Genomic DNA, 18,518 nt, shown 5'->3' with positions numbered 1-18,518 from the left:
GTCTGTATATGCAGTCTCTTTAATTAGGGTATGGCCAATTAGGGGTAACACTATTGCCAATTTTGTCTCTCTTTTTGTCCCAATCCTTCCCAAACAATTCCACCAACTAGAAACCAAGCATTCAAATATATGAGCCAATAGGGATCATTCTCATTTAGACTACTCCAGGATCGTTCTAGCAAATTTTTTAAAAAGTTATCATTTAGAATTTTACCATTAGAGCTCATGGTTGTGTGTATTGTTTTCAGACGGTCCATGCCATTCATATATATATATATATATATATACACACACACACACACACACACACACACACACACACGTTTATATATAAGTAATTAGTCTTATAACACAAGCTTTAATCTTGCTATTATTATTTAAACATTTTCTCATTTGTTTGTTGGATTCCTGATAATCATTTTGTTAGCTATGTAATTCTTTGAAATTGTTGAGTCATTGATTCACTTTACTATAAATAGTATTGTTTTATCATTTAGATTTTTGTCCTTAATCTTTAGTTTTTTATAGAAAATTCTGGAACTCTGAATTTTGTTTTTTTTTTTAAAGATTTTTTTCATTTACTTTTTGACAATTTCATACACGTACACTGTTTTGATGATATTCAACTACACTTTGCCCCCACCCCCCAACTCCATCTGAACTTCTCCAATACCCATCTTCTACCTTCATCATCTCCTCCTCCTAGATACCTCTGTTTTTCAAAGGATTTTAAATGAGATTTAAGTGTGTCTTTTGAGAGATTGGTGATTATGCAGATGTTTCCAGGGTTGTTATTTGTTCCCAATAGGACTCTCCAGCCTATGTAAGGAGAAAGAAGTACACACAGCTGTAAATTCAATGGGTATATACAGAGTTCCAGGCCAGCCTAAGTGACAGTGTGAGACCCTGTCTGTAAAGAGAGAACAGAAAACCAAAAAATTTTCTGTGTAGTACTTGCTTACCATGCTTGAGGCCCTGATTTGATCCCCAGTAAAGTGGAAATGGAGGGGATACTGACTGTGTGAGTAGAGTTCGTCATAACCTAGAGCCTGGCTTTCTCATAGACTATGTTTCTCTTGGGCTTCCCTGTACTGTAACAGCTAGAGAGTAAAGAAGCTATTTTGAAGTTGCCTTAACTAGAAGAGACCTGCTTGGTAATGGAAGGCAGAGTGAACTTGGATAGTGATTTACACTGTTTTAAATTTTGGAAATTTGGTTCTTAGTTTTTTTTTTTTTTTTTTTGTTTGTTTCTTTTTCTTTTTATATTAAAGCACACTTTTTAAAAAAAAAGATTTATTTATTTATTATGTATACAGTGTTTTACCTGCATGTACACCAGAAGAGAGCACCAGATCTCATTATAGATGGTTATGAGCCACCATGTAGTTGCTGGGAATTGAATTTAGGTCCTGGAAGAGCAGCCAGTGCTCTTAACCTCTGAGCCATCTCTCTAGCCCTAAAGCACACCTTTTGAAGCTTTCTGTTGTGCAGATATTGTACAAAGGATATATGGTGTAGCAAACTTCTATTCACCACTTAACAGTTTCATGAATTACCAATTCATAGATGTCCTGTTTCCTTTATTTCTCATCCACTTCTTTCTTATACCCCTTAATTATGTTGAAGTGAATTCCAACCATCATTTTTTATTCTTAAGTAATTAGTATGTATTTCTCAAAAATAAAAATATAAGATTATAACATAAAGAGCAAAATTACTGCTTCTTGGTTTCTTTCAAAAGGCACCACAGCCTCTTGGCACCCACAGAGATGGTAATGCCTGATACTTTATGCATTATTGTGTCCTCAGATTATACTCTAATAGTCAGACTTCTGTTCCTATTACAAATGCCTGAGAGAAGTCAACTAAAAAGGAGAAAAGAATTATTTTGGCTGACAGTCTTGGTCAGTTGACCCTGGTGTATATCAAGGTGGGAACATGTGATGGAATGCCCACTCACCTAGTGGAGCCCAGAAAACAGAGAAGAGTTTAGGTCCCTGCATTGGCCTACCTTCCTTGTATTGCCTCTCAGAGTTTCTAACTCCCTGCTAACAGTGCTGTGTGCTAGCATCAAAACCTTGAACATGTAGGCCTTTGGGGAACCATTATCCAAGCCATAGCAATACCTAATATTGTGATTATGTAAGTAAACATAGTAGAAAAAAATCAAATATGGATGATAAGTTGAAGTTTGAAAATTATTGAAACATTGGGGATTTCCAGGATGAAGAGATGCGGCAGAGCCTGGAGTGCATCCAAGCCAATCAGATATTTCCCAGGAAGCAGCTGATTCGGGAGGACGAGAATCTTCAGGTAATTACAGGCCATTTTTGACTGTGTAATATGTGTTTAAGATTGCAGTAATGATGAAGCAAAGCTAGTGGATTGACGTAATGTGTAATAGATGCATTCCCTAAACTGTACGTATAGAAATGCAATCTGGAAAACATTGTTCCTTTTTACAAGAGTTATTTCCTAAAAGTTCCTTGTTTGAGATGGTCATTTATGTCATCATAGAAGTCCCTAATTTGGGTAAGCATATTGAAATTAGGTGAGTATAAGCCCATCTTTCAGATTCTTGCTTTAAACTTTTATGGCAGAGAATCTATTGTCCATTTGTTCCATTGACTGTTTATTCACCTGGCTTGTTTTTGAAGACTTGGCTTTTCTGCTCTGGAACTCTGAAAGTTTTCTTCTGTCTTCCAGGTTCCTTTTCTTGAACTTCATGGAGAGAGCACGGAGTATGTGGGCCGTGCTGAGGATGCCATCATTGCCCTTTCTAATTACAGACTTCACATCAAGTTTAAGGAGTCTCTTGTTAATGTAAGTGATTTCCAATCATTTTCCCTGTAAGGTAGATAGGAAAAAGAAGAGAGATAAGAGGTATACATGCTTGGGTGTGTGAAAGCATTGTATGCTGTTCCTGTCTCTCAGTTAATTTCCTGCTCAAGGACTATTCTGTTAATAAGTTATTCTTATGTGTTATTTAAAATGCATCTTGTCTGCTGAGGTATCCATTGTTAGTTAATGCTAAATAGCTTGTACCAGGTACTGCCACTGTATTGTTAAGCTTTATAAAGGTACAAAGACTATAGGCCTTTTCCCTACCTCTCTCAGTCTTTAGTAGTTACCCGCTGCTTCGTTTGAGATCATTCCTTGAGTCTTAATGTCAGACAAGACGTTCTTTGAATTCAGTGCAGACTGCCATATCAAAGTTACTTGAGAGGCCACTACGTGGATAAGGAGCCATGTTAGTACATTGTTTATTTGCATAATGAACTCTTACTAATGAAAAGGGAAGCTTGAAGTTGTTGAGTGCATTTGCTCTTTTTGTGTTATGAGGGTACACTAAGTAGAACTGGTTCTTCAGTGCACTGCTGTCCTTAGTAGTTTTCAGTGCACCAACCTAGAAAGGCCCATAGGTTCACCAATTTCACCAGTGGGAAACATTCTTTCTCCTTTACTTACTGGTGTTGTGGCTTTCTGCATTTGAGCGCCAGTGCAGGGAGGTGTGTTGTGATGGCTTTAAGAGTTTGGGCCTACATTTAGATTAAGTGATTTGGGGAATTCTTGGAAAGCTATTGCTTGCATTCATTTTATTTACCTTTCTAGAAGTTACCTAACTACTCAAGTTACAGTTTTTGATTTATGAAAAGATCAGTGGGTGTCATTTTTAATTGGCATTATTTATTTATTATAGTTAAAAATTTATGTGTTTTATTTTATTTTATTTTATGTGCATTGGTGTTTTGCCTGCATGCTGTCTATGTGAGGGTGTCAGATCCCCTGGAACTAGAGTTACAGACAGTTGTGAGCTGCCGTGTGGGTGATGGGAATAGAACCCAGGACCTTTGGAAGAATAGCCAGTGCCCTTAACCTCCGAGCCATCTCTCCAGCCCAATATTTATGCTTGTAAGCTATTTTGACCTGAATTCTTCTGCCTGCCTTCTAGATTTGGGTTATGTCTGTGTTCTCTCCATTAGCTAAAGTACACACCAGAGTCATCAAGGAAAAAGAAAATATACTATGTTCACAGTGTTCTAGTGTTAAGCACCATTACCAAGGGCAACTTGGGGAAGAAAAGGTTTATTTCATCTTACAGCTTACAGCTTATCATTAAGGGAAGTCAAGGCAAGAACTCAAGGTGGGAGTCTGAAGGCAGGAACTGAAGCAGAACCCAGGGGTGGTACTGCCCACCATAATCAAGAATATGCCTCACAGATATGCCCACAGGCCAGTCTGATGGAGGTAATTCCTCAAGTGAGGGACCCTCTTCCCAGGTGACTCGAGTTTGTGTCAAGTTAACAAAACTAACCAGCACAAGGGTTCACTTGGATTTGTACCTTCATGACCAGTGGGTGAAAAGTGGAAGTGCTAAAATAATAGCAATCGAAAATTCCCTACCATGTCCTGTGGTAGTGAGTAAAATTACTACTCAACTTAAACTTAGTTTTTTAATTCTTTAACTGGTTGGAATCAGTGAACTTGTAATGATAAAGCAGCGGTTCATCCCATTGCGTTTTCCCATATCATCCCATTTATCAGCTTACTAGATTTGTTTGCGAATATGGTATGTCGCAAAATCACATCATCTGCCATCTTAAAGCTATTTTCTTTATTTATTCTATGAAAGTCAAATTATGCAGCATGATGTGAGGCTGTGGTCCTTGTTCCTGCCAGCTTTTCTGTCTTCTTCCTATTAGTAAAACTAGCTCCCCTGGGCCCCTCCAGCAGACCTCATTTTGCACACTTTCCTTTCTCTCATGCCTGGGGACTCTCTTTTCATGTCTTGGTTCAGAGAGTAACTTCCTCTGTGAAGCCTTGCTCAATCCTGTTCCCTTCCTTCCTGGCAGTAATTGCACTCAGTGGCTTGCTTCTGTATATTAACACTCTTTCACAGCAGTTACTAGACATGTTGTAACTCTTTGTTGATCTGTCTTTGTGTCTTCAGGATCCAATATGTCTTCTGATGCCATGCAACTCAGTAAATAACATAATGAATTGAAATTAGTATGGATTTGAAATGGATATTAGATCATTTCTCCTCTTTTGAATTTTAAGTTCACTTTAAAACAGTATGTTTCTGTGAATAGGACTATGTCATTCATGATTTATCTCTTACAGTAGCTATATGAGTAAGTTGTATTGTGATATTTTTCCATAATGTGATTCTAATATTTAAGAAGCTGACTACTGTACTTTATAATCCTTTTCCTCAGATGAACATTTTCTCTAGCATTCTAACCCTCTAAGACTTAGAGGCTGCATGTCACTTAAAAAAACCCAGATACTGTGTTTTTACTGAAAAATGATTATACAAAGTTATCTTGACATTGTAGAGACTGTGAACATTTCCTATTGAGAAACACCACAGTACTAGGGTTCCTGAAGTCTGCGGTCACTCCAGGAAAAAGGTGGCTGGCTCCTCTTGCAGCAGATCCTAGATGGAAACCAGAGGATTGGTAATAGTTGCCTCTCTCCCTTTCCCTCTCGGAATCCCTCTACTCTTTCTTCAGCAGATATATATTACAGCAAAACACAGGAGATCATGAAACCCTGCTAAAGGTTATTTTATCTAAATCATTCACATTTAAGCCATTAGAAACCAAATGTGCTATCTCTATTGTGGCATGCCCCACTTTGCATTATTTAGTACTTCAGAAAATGACTTGCCATTAAGTTTTAAATAGCTACTCAATATTGAATATTCTCTTAATTTCACAGCACATTGAGTGTTTATAGGCTTGAATACTATAAACACTATTCCTTTAATCTACATACCTCAGTAAACATCAAGCTTACAATTCCTAGGGTGAAGTACCTCTGTGGTAGAATCCATTCATAGCATTCCTGGTATGAGCAATCTTCTATTCTTTATTTTTCCTAAACTATATTTATTTGATGCTTAGATAATTTATTAAATAAATGTTCAAGTGGGATTTATGAAAGTTTAAAAACAGTTTTTGTTGTGTAATTCAATAGACTGATCTCAAGTCTACTGCTTCTGAATCCCCAGTAGGTGGCATGAGACTCTTAGGTGATGACTGCTTCTTCACTGTTTAGAACAAATTGGTCTTGAGTGTTGGATATTTATTTGCCTTGTAATCATCAAAAGCCATCTCCTCTGCATGAGTCTATTCTCTTTTACCAGTGTTCTAGTTGTGCTTTTATGAGAATGTTTTGTGAGGTGAAAGTAAAGCTCATCAGTTTATACTTAAACAATAGAATTATGGCCTTCAAAAATGTAGACTGAGATACTGTAATATGGCTCAAGGGTTAATACACTGGCTGCTTTCACAGAGGTCCTGAGTTCAATTCCCAGGATCCGTATGGTAGCTAACAACCTTCTATAACGGTATCCAATTTCCTCTTCTAGTGTATACACACACACACACACACACACACACACACACACACACACACACACACACACACATTGTTTTAAAAATGTAGACTGAGGGTGCATGAGATAGCTCAGCAGCTAAAGACAGTTGTTGGACAAGCCTGCTGACTCGAGTTTACTCTCTGGAACCCACCGAAAGGTGGAAGGAGAGAACCAATTTCCTTCTGACCATTGTATGCTTACTGTGGTACCTACGTGTGTGTGTGTGTGTGTGTGTGTGTGTGTGTGTGTACGTGTATACACAGAATAGAAAAAAAATGTAGACTGAGTTTTAAGCAGAAATGATCTATAAAACTTTGTCTCTTGGTCAGTCTGTTAGGCCTAACGTGGCAGTCTAACAGCTGGGTACACCTTTCCTTTGTCTAGCAGTCACCTTTGTTCACCATACACCAGAAAGACGTTTGTTGGTCTGTTTAGAGACAGAGTCTTTTTGTGTAGCCATAACAGACCTGGTGGTAACTATGGAGCCCAGGCAGGCCTTGAACTCTGGCAGTACTCCTGCCTTGGCCTCTATAGTGCAGGGATTATAGGCATGAGCTACTATACCAGGCTTCAGATGTAAATTTTGTTAGTATCTAATCTCTTTTGGCCTATGGTTCTACCATTAGGGGCCTCTGAAAAGCACAGCTGGAGGGGTAAAACTTGTTTATATCCAAAATGAACAGTAGTCAGTGTGGCTCTTTAATCTATGACAGTCCCCTTTTCTTGTCAGTTTTTAAAAGAAAAGTTTTGGGGCTGGGGAGATGGCTCAGAGGTTAAGAGCACCGACTGCTCTTCCAGAGGTCCTGAGTTCAATTCCCAGCACCCACACGGTGGCTCACAACCATCTGTAATGAGATCTGGTGCCCTCTTTCATATACATAATAAATAAATAAATCTTTAAAAAATGTTTTTAAAAAAAAAAAGAAAAGAAAAGTTTTGGTGCCTTTATATTCTGTTGCTTATTGTAGATTGCAGGCTTGGTTCTTGCTGGCATTATTTTTACTTGGTTATGCCATTTCTGCTTCAGAAAAAGTTAGTCCTGCCACTGAGGTTATGAAAAACATGATTACTTTTTTTGGGGGGTGGGGGAGTTAGAGACAGAGTTTCTCAGTGTATCCCTGGCTATAGACCAGGCTGGGCTCAAACTCAAAGAGATCCTCTTGCCTCTGCCTCCTGAGTGCTAGGATTAAAAGGTGTGCCACCATGCCTAGAAAGTTCTGATTGTTAATAATATAATATGCACATATGGACACACACATGCAGAATGAACTGAGGTGATAAAATAATAGAGCATGATGCCATCAGAGCCTCTGGGAGCATGAAAAGTCCTATGTACTGTTACCATTTTAAACTACTGCTTTTTTGCTTCCTTAGATTGATGACCTTAGGAGTTTGGTGCCTCTGATACAACTTTTGGCCTTTTGAATGTTTAATGAACAGCACTGAGTGTTTGATTTGTTGTTTGAGCATGAATTTAGTTGTAAAGTATTGAGAGAGAATTAACCTGGCAAATAGAAGATGGAAGAGAAAGAAGCAAAAAGAGGAGTGGCTGCAGAGCCATTCATGGGCCATGGGGGATGGAAATGCTTCTAGATTTCCTAGCTTTCAAGGAATTGTGGTTTCAGTTGTTTTTCTTGTCTTGCAAATCTGCAAAATGGCCACTTACTTGTGAAAGAAAACTCTAATAGAGCTCACTACAGAAGAGAAGGGCAGTCTTAAGAGGAAGGAAGGCAGACAAAACAATGTGTGGTGGAAGAAACCTGGACTACAGAGCAGACATGGCTATGTTCATAGTACAGCAGTCCCTGAGCCTTTGACTATTTCATTCTTTGTTTACAAGGTTGTATACTGGATGTGGGAAGTGTTAAGACACTGTGAGGTAGGCGGGTAGGTATTTTGTTTTGAGGGAAGTTGGGAAAACTAAAGCAGTGGTGTAAGCCTTAAAAGAAAGGGGAGAAGGGGCTGGAGAGATGGCTGAGCAGTTAAGAACACTGGCTGCTCTTCACAGGACCTGGGTTCAATTCCCAGGACGCACATGGCAGCTCACAGCTGTCTGTAATTGAAACTCCAGGAGTTCCTACACCTTCACACAAACACACATACAAGCAAAAATACTATGCCCATAAAATTAAAAAAAGAAAGGAGAAAAACTTAGATGTATGGGGAGGAAAAGGTGGCCAGTTCTCTTTCTTAAAGGAGGTGGAGGGGAGCCTGGGAGAAAAAATAGAAGTTCAAAGGGGTGGAGACGCCATTGATACAGAACCAAGTGTCACTTGCATTCTTTTATTTTTCTTTTTAATGCCCCTACTCTTGCAGGTGACAATCTGTGTATTAAATTTTTCTGTTTTGTAGAGTCGAGGAGGTAGATCAGTAGTTAAGAGCATTTGTTGCACTAGCAGAGAACCTGAGTTTAGTTCCTAGCATCCACACAGTGGCTCACAGCCATCTGTAATTCTAGTTTCAGGAGATTGGATGCTCTTTCTGGCCTCTACGGATACTGTGTCTGTGTGTTACACAGATACAATATGCAGGCAGAACACCCATACACACAAATAAATCTTTAAAAAATTTGCATTTCTCCACATCTGTGACTCCAATTGATTTGGATGCAAGAACCAACATTTTTTTCCCTTCTTCTTCTTCCTTAAGAATAAAGATTAAGGAGCTAGAAAGATGGCTCAGTGGTTAAGAGCCTTTGTAGACGACCTGAATTCAACTCCTAGTACCCACTTTGGCTCAAAACCACCTGTTACTCCAGCTCCAGAATTCAAAAGCTCTGGCCTCTGAGGGCACCCACATTCACATACACATGCCCCCATGTAGATACACATGCATACACATATTTGCAAATGAAAATAAAAGCTTTACAGGTTTCTCATTTGCCAGACTGGCAGATGACCTCACCATGCTTTGAGCGATGGAGGAAAGGTAGCTTGCAGGAACACATTGAAAAAACAAAGAGAGTCATTTACAGAGAACCTATAGGACTGCCTGAGAATAAGTCACTGTTATATTCTAATCTGTCTCCCTTTAAAAAAAGAAAAGGTTTTGTTTTTGTTTTGTTTTTTTTTTTCTTGAGACAGGATTTCTCTGTGTAGCCCTGGCTGTCCTGGAATAAACTCTGTAGACCAGGCTGGCCTCAAACTCATAGAGAGATCTGCCTGCTTCTGCCTCCCAAGTGCTGAGTAAAGCCATGTGCCACCACTGCCTGGCATTTAAATATTTTTCTTTATAGTGTGTGAAGCTTGGACTCAGGTTGCCAGACTTTGGCAGAAAGCACTTTTACCTGCCCTAACCTTTTCCATCTTGATCTCCATACTATCTCTTAATAATTCTCTCCCTCCTCCCCCTGCCCCAGATTTACAGACTCTTGAAAGAATTTTTAGCTGTATCAGCTGCAATTTCTTATGCAGCACCTTGGGGTTAAGTGTTTAAACAAGCAGAGAGCCAAAAGCTTCTTTTTTCTTGGAATATAAACAAGGATGCATAGTATTCCTCTTAACTCCAATTCTGTTACAATTGTAAGGGAATTTTTACAGATTATATATTTAGAAACAAGGCTTTTGCCCCAAGGCAAAAACTCCCTGGCATTTATCTGCATAATATTATTTCGTTTTCTGCTGTTTTTCAATTTGTGCCCCAGGTTCTGTTTCTGTGGTTCAGCCTTCTAGTACTAGACTTCTTTTTGACCCTATAGCCTTGTTCTGAGAGTTCTCTGCTGATTCTGGCAGCTTTCTGGTTGGCCAGTTTGTAGTAAGCCAGCTCTGAAACTAGCAGGGCTGATATGGGTCCACCACCCTTTGGAGGCAGCATGGGCAGTGAACAAACCCAAACAAAATGTTGGAGTGCTACCTGCAGTTCCTTTAACCATATTTTGACTGGGTTTGATACAGTGTTAGGGACAAGTAAGCTACTCTTTTTTTCCAAGGTCTTAAGAAGGTACACAGTCTGGGTGGTGGTGAGGCATGTCATTAATCCCAGCACTCGGTAAGCAGAGGCAGGCAGCCTGGTCTACAGAGTGAGTTCCAGGACAGCCAGGGCTACACAGAGAAACCCTGTCTCAAAAAAACCAAACCAAACCAAACAAACAAAAAGGAGCGTTCTAAGGGCTGGTAGTAACTCAGTTGGTAGAGTGCTTGCCTAGCATGCCTCGTGCCCTGGACACGAAGCACCACATAAACAAGCCATGGTGGTACAGGCCTATAATCCTAGCACTGGGGAAGGCAAGAGATTTAGAGTTCAGGGAGTTTAAGGCCAACCTGGGATGCATAAAAGCCTGTCTTAAAATAATAGAAAAGTATTATTATTTTATCATACCTTGCTTGGAAATAGCTTTTGTAGTTGGAGGCTAAGTCAGATATTTTCAGGATGGATGTCATTGTGTCAGCCTGAGGGTCATTTACATACTTTAGAGGCATTTCTTCTGTCTCACTGGTGTATTTCATCTCTGCCCAGTGTTGTTAACTAGGGCCTGCTGACCCAATTGGCAGGGAGGGGGACCATTCCATTTCACTCAAACCTTGAGCCCCACTTGGCAAACATGGCTCTTCAGCTGTTTTTTGGGAGCAAGTTGGTTGTAGCCAGTTTTAGGTTCTTTGACTACTATATAACTTCTTGTTATCTGTGATGTGTTGTATGGAATAGAGACCCTGACCAGTTGCTACTGGTGTGCCATCTTTGTTTGATAACCTACAGGTAGTTAGGCCTCCCGCTTTTTCTGGAAGCCTCCTTTGCTAAGAACTGAGGAATAACTCTCCTCTGCCGTCTGGGACAGAGACTACCTGTTGACACTTGGCCTGCAGTGCTCCTGTGGAGTGCTCTTCAGCTTCTGTTACTGCAAATCATAGCTTCTGAAAGAGTATCGAGAGATGAGCCTGTGAGCTTGACACTCAGGACCTGTTCCCTCTTGTCTTCCAGAATCCAGACCTCTTCTTAGTGGTCATCATGCTGTGACTTGAGGTTGTTGATTTAGGGAAAGGGAAACTAATCCACTCTTTAGTATTTGCTTCTTTCCCTGTTAACCAGTTGTCCTGAATGTGCCTGCAAAAAGTCAATGCCTTTTTGACTAAGAGGACTTTATCCTTTTTAATTATAGGTTCCATTACAGCTTATAGAAAGTGTTGAATGCCGTGATATATTCCAGCTTCATTTGACATGCAAAGACTGCAAAGTTATCAGGTAGGTGGTGTGTTTGTGAGGCTGTGAAGTATTGGCAAAAATCTTATTTAAAGATATGTTATGGGGCTGGAGAGATGACTCAGGTTAAGAGCACTGACTGCTCCTCCAAAGGTCCTGAGTTCAATTCCCAGCAACCACGTGGTGGCTCACAACCATCTGTAATAAGATCTGGTGCCCTCTTCTGGCCAGCAGTCATACATGCTGGATACACAATAAATAAATAAATAAATCTTTAAAAAAAGAAAAAAAAAAGAATACCATCGTAAAACACATTTATTTAAAAAAAAGTTGTTATGGGCTGGAGAGATGGCTCAGAGGTTAAGAGCACTGCTTGCTCTTCCAAAAGTCCTGAGTTCAATTCCAAGCAACCACATGGTGGCTCACAACCATCTGTAGTGAGATCTGGTGCCCTCTTCTGGCCTGCAGGGATACGTGCAGACAGAACACTATATACATAATAAATAAATCTTTAAAAAAAAAAAAAAAGTTGTTATATAGTTTGTTAGCAAAATGTCTTTTGAAGGTCCACATTGTTAGAATAATTTCTGAGTAGTTAGTACCTGAAGTATTTTATTCTTAGTGTATATTGCTATACAAACAGATACTTCTTATTTGGGAGTTAATTTTAAATATATAAAAAGTATAAAAATTTTTAAAAAAGTAGTACAGTTGTGTACCATTTACCCCTGTAAATACTCTACTCCAATTTACTTTATCATCATTTGCAGAACACGTGTGTGTGTGTGTGTGTGTGTGTGTGTGTGTGTGTGTGTGTGTGAGAGAGAGAGAGAGAGAGAGAGAGAGAGACAGACAGACAGACAGACAGACAGACAGACAGACACAGACACACAGACAGACAGAGACAGAGAGGCAGAGAGAGAGATTCTTTTCTGATAAAGGAAGTTGCTTCACTTGGCTCTTTAACCTTAAACCCTTTAAGTGTGCTTTCCTAACAATAGAATATTTTCTCATATAATCTGTACATCATTGTCAGCTTCACAATTTTACAATGATATTACCCTTTCCAAATCTGCTATCCCAGTGCTATCCAGTGATGTCCTTCTACAGCATTCATCCTCACACCCTTCTCATTCAGCATTGCAAAGTCAGATAATGCATTTGGCTGCTGTGACTGTAATCTTCTTTAATCTGGAATTTTTCTGTAGCCTTTCTCTGTCTTTTATGACAGTGGCATTTTGAATTATAGAGTTTTCTGTTTGAATAGATTGTTTCTCATTTTATGTTTGTCTAGAGATTCCTCAAGATTAAGTTGAAATTACGTGTCTGCAACTGGAATACACACTCACTCACTCACTCACTCATTCACTCATTCACTCACTCACTCCTTTTCAAGGTATTGTGTTACATCCAGAGACAGTTGATCCATTTGTCCCCTATTGATGACTTTTGATTAGTCCAGTCAGAGCATTAGCCGATTTCTGTAGTAGTAGTGAATTTCTACATTTTTCCCCCTTACAACTAATAAACAATCTATGGGAAATACATTGAGAAAATGCAGTTGTCTTGTCTCTCATAAAAATTTCTCTAAGTTTAGCATTCATTCATGATTTTATCAAACTAATTTTAATGCTAATCATTGCAAAATGATGCCTGAAGTATGTTTTTAATTTAATAACTCTTGATATGCTCCATTCTTGACATTTTTACTTTATTCCTTTGATCTGTTTTGGGACACCAGTAAACACTGTGCTGTCATGTTGGTGAGCTACCTTGGTTGGGACAAGGGAAGGTTGTAAGTGACCTTGTTAAGGAAAACATTAATGTGCCAGTGGTGCATGACTTTAATCCCAGCACTCGGGAGGCAGAGCCAGGTGGATCTCTGTGAGTTTGAGGCTAGCCTGGTCTACAGAGCAAGATCCAGGACAGACACCAAAACTACACAGAAACACCCTGTCTGGAAAAAACCAAACCAAACAAACAAACAAACAAAAATACAAATTACACGAGTCTTCAAAAACTCAGTTTGCAGTAATTATTTTAACCCTTTAATTATAGATACTGAAAATTGCTGTTGATAGTACCATTGTTTTATTCTATGTGTGGTTGCAGCTGAAAGTTTGCATGTCCTCTGCCTTAATTTGGATCGGATTGTCCTAATTGCTAAGTAGACAAATTTTGAAACCATTCTCCCAACTGGCTCTGGATAGTGTTAGGGTCTGTTTTTTAGTTTGGCCTATTATGTCATAACAAAAGAAATAGGACTTTTCTGAACATACTTTTTTTTTTTTTTTTTTAAAGGTTTATTTATTTATTATGTATACAGTGTCATGCCTGCATGTATGCCTACAGGCCAGAAGAGGGCACCAGATCTCATTACAGATGGTTGTGAGCCACCATGTGGTTGCTGGGAATCGAACTCAGGACCTCTGGAAGAACAGCCAGTGCTCTTAACCTCTGAGCCATCTCTCCAGCTCCCTGAACATACTTCTTGAGAGAGATAACTTTAAAACTAGCTGAAGAAGTAGGGTGAGATCTGATTCGTCAGAGAGACAAAATAATGCTTTACTTTGATAATCACCATTAATCATTTTCAGAAGAGATTCATTACATTAAAATAATAGATTTTCCACTTGTCCACTCCCCCCCCCTTTTTTTTTAAATTTTGCACTGCCGGCTATAATTTGTTGGATCTGTTTTTATTATAAGTAGTAGTGAATGACTGTCAGTGATGCTTTCTTCACTCTTAGTTGACCCTTTGTTATGAACAGGCACGCCTGAAATGGTGGCTTTGCTTAGACTTCATTATCAACTGTCACCTGATTGCATTTATACTTTGTTTTGCAAAGGTGTCAGTTCCCAACCTTTGAGCAGTGTCAAGATTGGCTGAAGAGATTGAACAATGCAATCCGACCACCTGGTAAAATAGAAGATCTCTTCTCATTTGCATACCATGCTTGGTGCATGGAGGTCTACGCCAGTGAAAAAGAACAACATGGAGACTTGTGCAGACCAGGTAGGCCAGACTTCTTATGGAACTTTGTTTGAAGGTGCCTTTATCATGAAATGGGAGCCTATAGGACTCATATCTTCAATCTCTGTTTTATAAAGCATCTAGCTTGTTTCCACTATTCTAAGTTTAGTAAGATACATTTCCTCCTTTTCAGGGCAAGAGAAGAAAACTGTGTTTGACACTTTAGTTTCCTAGGCCTAAAATGACTATAAGGAGGTTGTGGGGGTTGTGGAACCCTAATAGAAGGAAGCTGTGAATTTTGTGTATGTGTTTGGTAACATTCATGTTAAAGTGTCATTTGAGTAGTCTTGAACCACACCAGCCTTGGACATTTATGTGAAAGTGCTTAATTTCTCACTTTATTCTCTTACCTTTCTCCCTTTTATTAAAATGACATGTATGTGTATGTAAGGTGTATGTGATGTGCTAGAGACTGAACTCTAGATCTTGCATATGCTAAGGCAATTATTTATAGTGTCATCTAGTGTGTGTGTGTGTGTGTGTGTGTGTGTGTGTGTGTGTGTGTGTGTAGGTAGTGGTAGCTATATACACATATGGAGGCCAGAGGTTGATATTGGATGTCTTCCTCTATGGCTGTCCACCTTATTTTTTGAGATAGGGTAAAGCTCACTAATTCAACCAGATTAACTGGCCAACAAGCTCCAGCAGTCCTGTCTTCACCTCCCCAGGCCTTAGATTATAGGCATGTGCCACTGTGCCCTGCTTTTTACACCGGTGTTAGGGATTCAAACTCAGGTCCTCATGCTTACCCAGCAAGCTCTTTACTACGTCTTTTCCCCAGCCCCTGTCATCAATCTATATCTATATCTATATCTATCTATCTATCTATCTATCTATCTATCTATCTATCTATCTACATATATACATATATATATATATATATATATATATATATATATATATATATGGCTTTTGCTGGGTGTAGTAATGTACACCTTTAATTCCAGCACTCAGGAGGCAGAGGGTCAGGTGGATTTCTGCTGAGTCCAAGGCCAAACTGGTCTACATAGCAGGTTCTAGACCTACTGTAAAGCCAATTAACCAGCCCTACATAGTGATATCCTGTCTCAAATTAAAAAAAAAATAAACTAAAAAATGTGGCTCTTTTCTCAAGTGTTTTAAAGGTAAAGTTAAAATGAAGTATACAAATCTTAAATCTACATTTGCTGAATTTTAACTGTTGCATATTATTTCAGTTTTTATTTCCCCATTGTCTCATATAATAATAACTTGGAAGTGAACCTGTTGTGTCTTCCTGTTTGTGACACTAACTCTAAGAGGCCTTTTCTGGCTTGGGGTGGCCTGCCATTTGCCAGTAAGGCTTGCTTGCCTTTTATTAGTTACTTCACAAACAACAAACTTTTAAAGAGTACATCTTTAGTCCCTTGGTAATTCTAGTTGTTTCTTTTGGATTTGAGCTGGCTTTTAGGATATTCCTAAGATGGATGCTTTGTCCTGAGGGAGGGTCCTAAGGCTCTTTGCTTTCTCATGAACTTCTCTATGAGTTTGAAGCAGCCTGGTCTACAAAGCGAGTTCCAGAAAAAGGCGCAAAGCTACACAGAGAAACCACACACACACACACACAAATCCAGTAAAATGAAAATTCCGTACTATGTAATTGTAGTGCAGGAAACATTAAATGTTGAAAAGGTAGATTAGAGAGCAGAGGATGCAAACAGGAAGAGTTGAAAAAGAAATAAAAAGTCGAGAGCAGCAGCAGAGGCAGACAAACAGAGCTATTACCTGCCGAGGAGTTAGTGAAAACAAGGGGATTAAGAGCTTGGAACAGGGACGCCTTTAATCCCAGCACCAGAGATGGCTTCTTCCCCGTGGGACTCGACCAGAAAGGATCCGAACACTCTGTCTGAGGCCAACCCAGAGCCCAGCTGCTGATCCTGGGAAACCCAACAACTTGGAGGTGTTGGTGAGATTACCCTACTAAACAACCTGCTCAGCTGAGATCCATCCAGGAGAGGATTCAGAATCCTACAGTCTGCAGTCTGAGGAAACAAGATCAGCTGAGGAGTTGATGAATGAGCAAAACGTGACCCGAAAACACAAAAGAAGGCGCCACCCAGGCACCAAACCAGATCACCAGAATCATAAGCCTACATTACACCAATTAGGAACAGGTAAGCCCCCATCTCCAGACCGGCAGATCAGGTCTCTAGTGCCTAGTCCCTACCCATCAGAGTCCCAGGGACCAGACAGCTACCTTTCACTGCTTCCCCTCCAAAACAAAACAAAACAACCAACTCCTACAAACCTAACAACCACTGAAACCATAAGCACACCCTGCACCAACTGGGAACAACTCCCTGAGACAGAACCCACAATACTGATTGGCCTAAGCTACTCCCGAAGAAACAGCCCAACAGCACCCATTTAACCAAGAACTCCTAGTGGACCAAGACTAACAATTAGAACAAGAGAGGCACCTTCAGACACAGACATTGCCTACACCGAGCAGAGGAAGAGATGAGTAGACGCCAGTGCAAAAATACAGGCAACAACATAAAAGACCTCTATGACAATATCAGACTCTAGTGATTCTACACCTGCAAGACCTGAACATACCAAGGCAGAAGAAGCAGAAAAAATCAGTCCTAAAAATGACTTTAAGATGATGATAGAGGCCCTTAAAGAGGAAATGAAACACTCCATTAAAGAGGAAATAAAAAATTCCCTTAAAGAAATAGAAGAAAAAACAAATAAAAAATTAGGAAGTAATCAAACAAAACCAAGAAAAAGTAATTAAACAGATGAAGGAAACAATTCAAGATTTGAAAATTGAAATTGAGACAATGAAGAAAACACAAACTGAGGGGATGCAGAAAATAGAAATCCTGACTAAATGAACAGGAACTATAGAAGCAAGCATAACCAACCGAATGTAAGAGCTGGAACAGAGAATCTCTGACACTGAAGACACAATAGAGAAAATAGATTCGCCAGTCAAAAAAACACTAAAGACAAAAAAGTTGGAACGCAAAGTGTCCAAGAAATTTGGGAAAGCATGAAAAGACCAAACATAAAAATAATAGGAATAGAAGAAGTAGAATACCAATTCAAAGGCACAGAAAATATATTCAACAAAATCATAGAAGAAAACTTCCCTAACCTAAAGAAAGAAGTACCTATGAAGAAGCTTACAGAACATGGAATAGACTGAATCCAAAAAAAAAGTTCCCTTACCACATAATAATCAAAACACTAAACATACAAAACAAAGAAAAAATATTAAGAGCCGCAAAGGAAAAAGACCAAGTAACATATAAAGGCAGACCCATCAGAATAACACCAGACTTCTCAATAGAGACTGTGAAAGCTAGAAGGTCCTGGACAAATTTTATACATACACTAAGAGACCACGGATGCCAACTAAGACTGTTATACCCAGCAAAAGTCTCAATCACCATAGGCGGAGTAAACAAAATATTCCAGGATAAAACAAGATTTAATCAATACCTGTCCACAAACCCAGCCCTACAGAAAGCACTAGAAGGGAAAATCCAACCCAAAGAAGCTGAACACATCCATGAAAAATCAAGCAATAGATAATCCTACACCAGCATACACCAAAGAAGGACAACACAACACAACCACAAAAAAATAACAGGAATTAACAATCACTGGTCATTAATATCCATCAATATCAATGGTCCCAACTCACCTATAAAAAGACACTAATAGAATGGATAAGAAAACAGGATCCATCCTTCTGCTGCATGCAAGAAACACACCTTAACTTCAAAGACAGACACTACCTCAGAGTAAAGGGCTGGGAAAAGGCTTTCCAATCAAATGGACCTACCAAGCAGGCAATATCTAATAAAATAGCCTTCAAACTAAAATCAATCGAAAGAGATCAGGATGGACATTACATGTTTATCACAGGAAAAATCGACCAAGACGAAGTCTCGATTCTAAACATTTATGCTCCAAATACAAAGGCACCCACAT

At 39.3% G+C, this 18,518-nt stretch overlaps 1 protein-coding gene across 11 annotated transcripts in view; it reads left to right on the top strand.

The window, feature by feature from the left end:
- Positions 1-18,518, top strand: part of Mtmr3 (myotubularin related protein 3) — a 130,383-nt gene that overhangs the window by 64,778 nt on the left and 47,087 nt on the right. For all 11 annotated transcript variants that reach the window (XR_013043104.1, XM_076547045.1, XM_076547044.1 and 8 more), the window contains 4 exons: positions 2,224-2,313; positions 2,707-2,823; positions 11,481-11,563; positions 14,371-14,537. Coding sequence is in view for 10 of the 11 variants with exons in the window: in XM_076547045.1 (XP_076403160.1) it covers positions 2,224-2,313; positions 2,707-2,823; positions 11,481-11,563; positions 14,371-14,537 (457 nt within the window). In the remaining variant the exon portion in view is untranslated. The remainder of the gene's footprint in view (positions 1-2,223; positions 2,314-2,706; positions 2,824-11,480; positions 11,564-14,370; positions 14,538-18,518) is intronic.

The sequence above is a fragment of the Peromyscus maniculatus genome, chromosome 10 (genome assembly GCF_049852395.1).
Source record: "Peromyscus maniculatus bairdii isolate BWxNUB_F1_BW_parent chromosome 10, HU_Pman_BW_mat_3.1, whole genome shotgun sequence".
Taxonomy (NCBI): Eukaryota; Metazoa; Chordata; class Mammalia; order Rodentia; family Cricetidae; genus Peromyscus; species Peromyscus maniculatus.
Note: the sequence above shows the minus strand (reverse complement) of the source record. Positions and strands in the feature narration are given on the sequence as shown.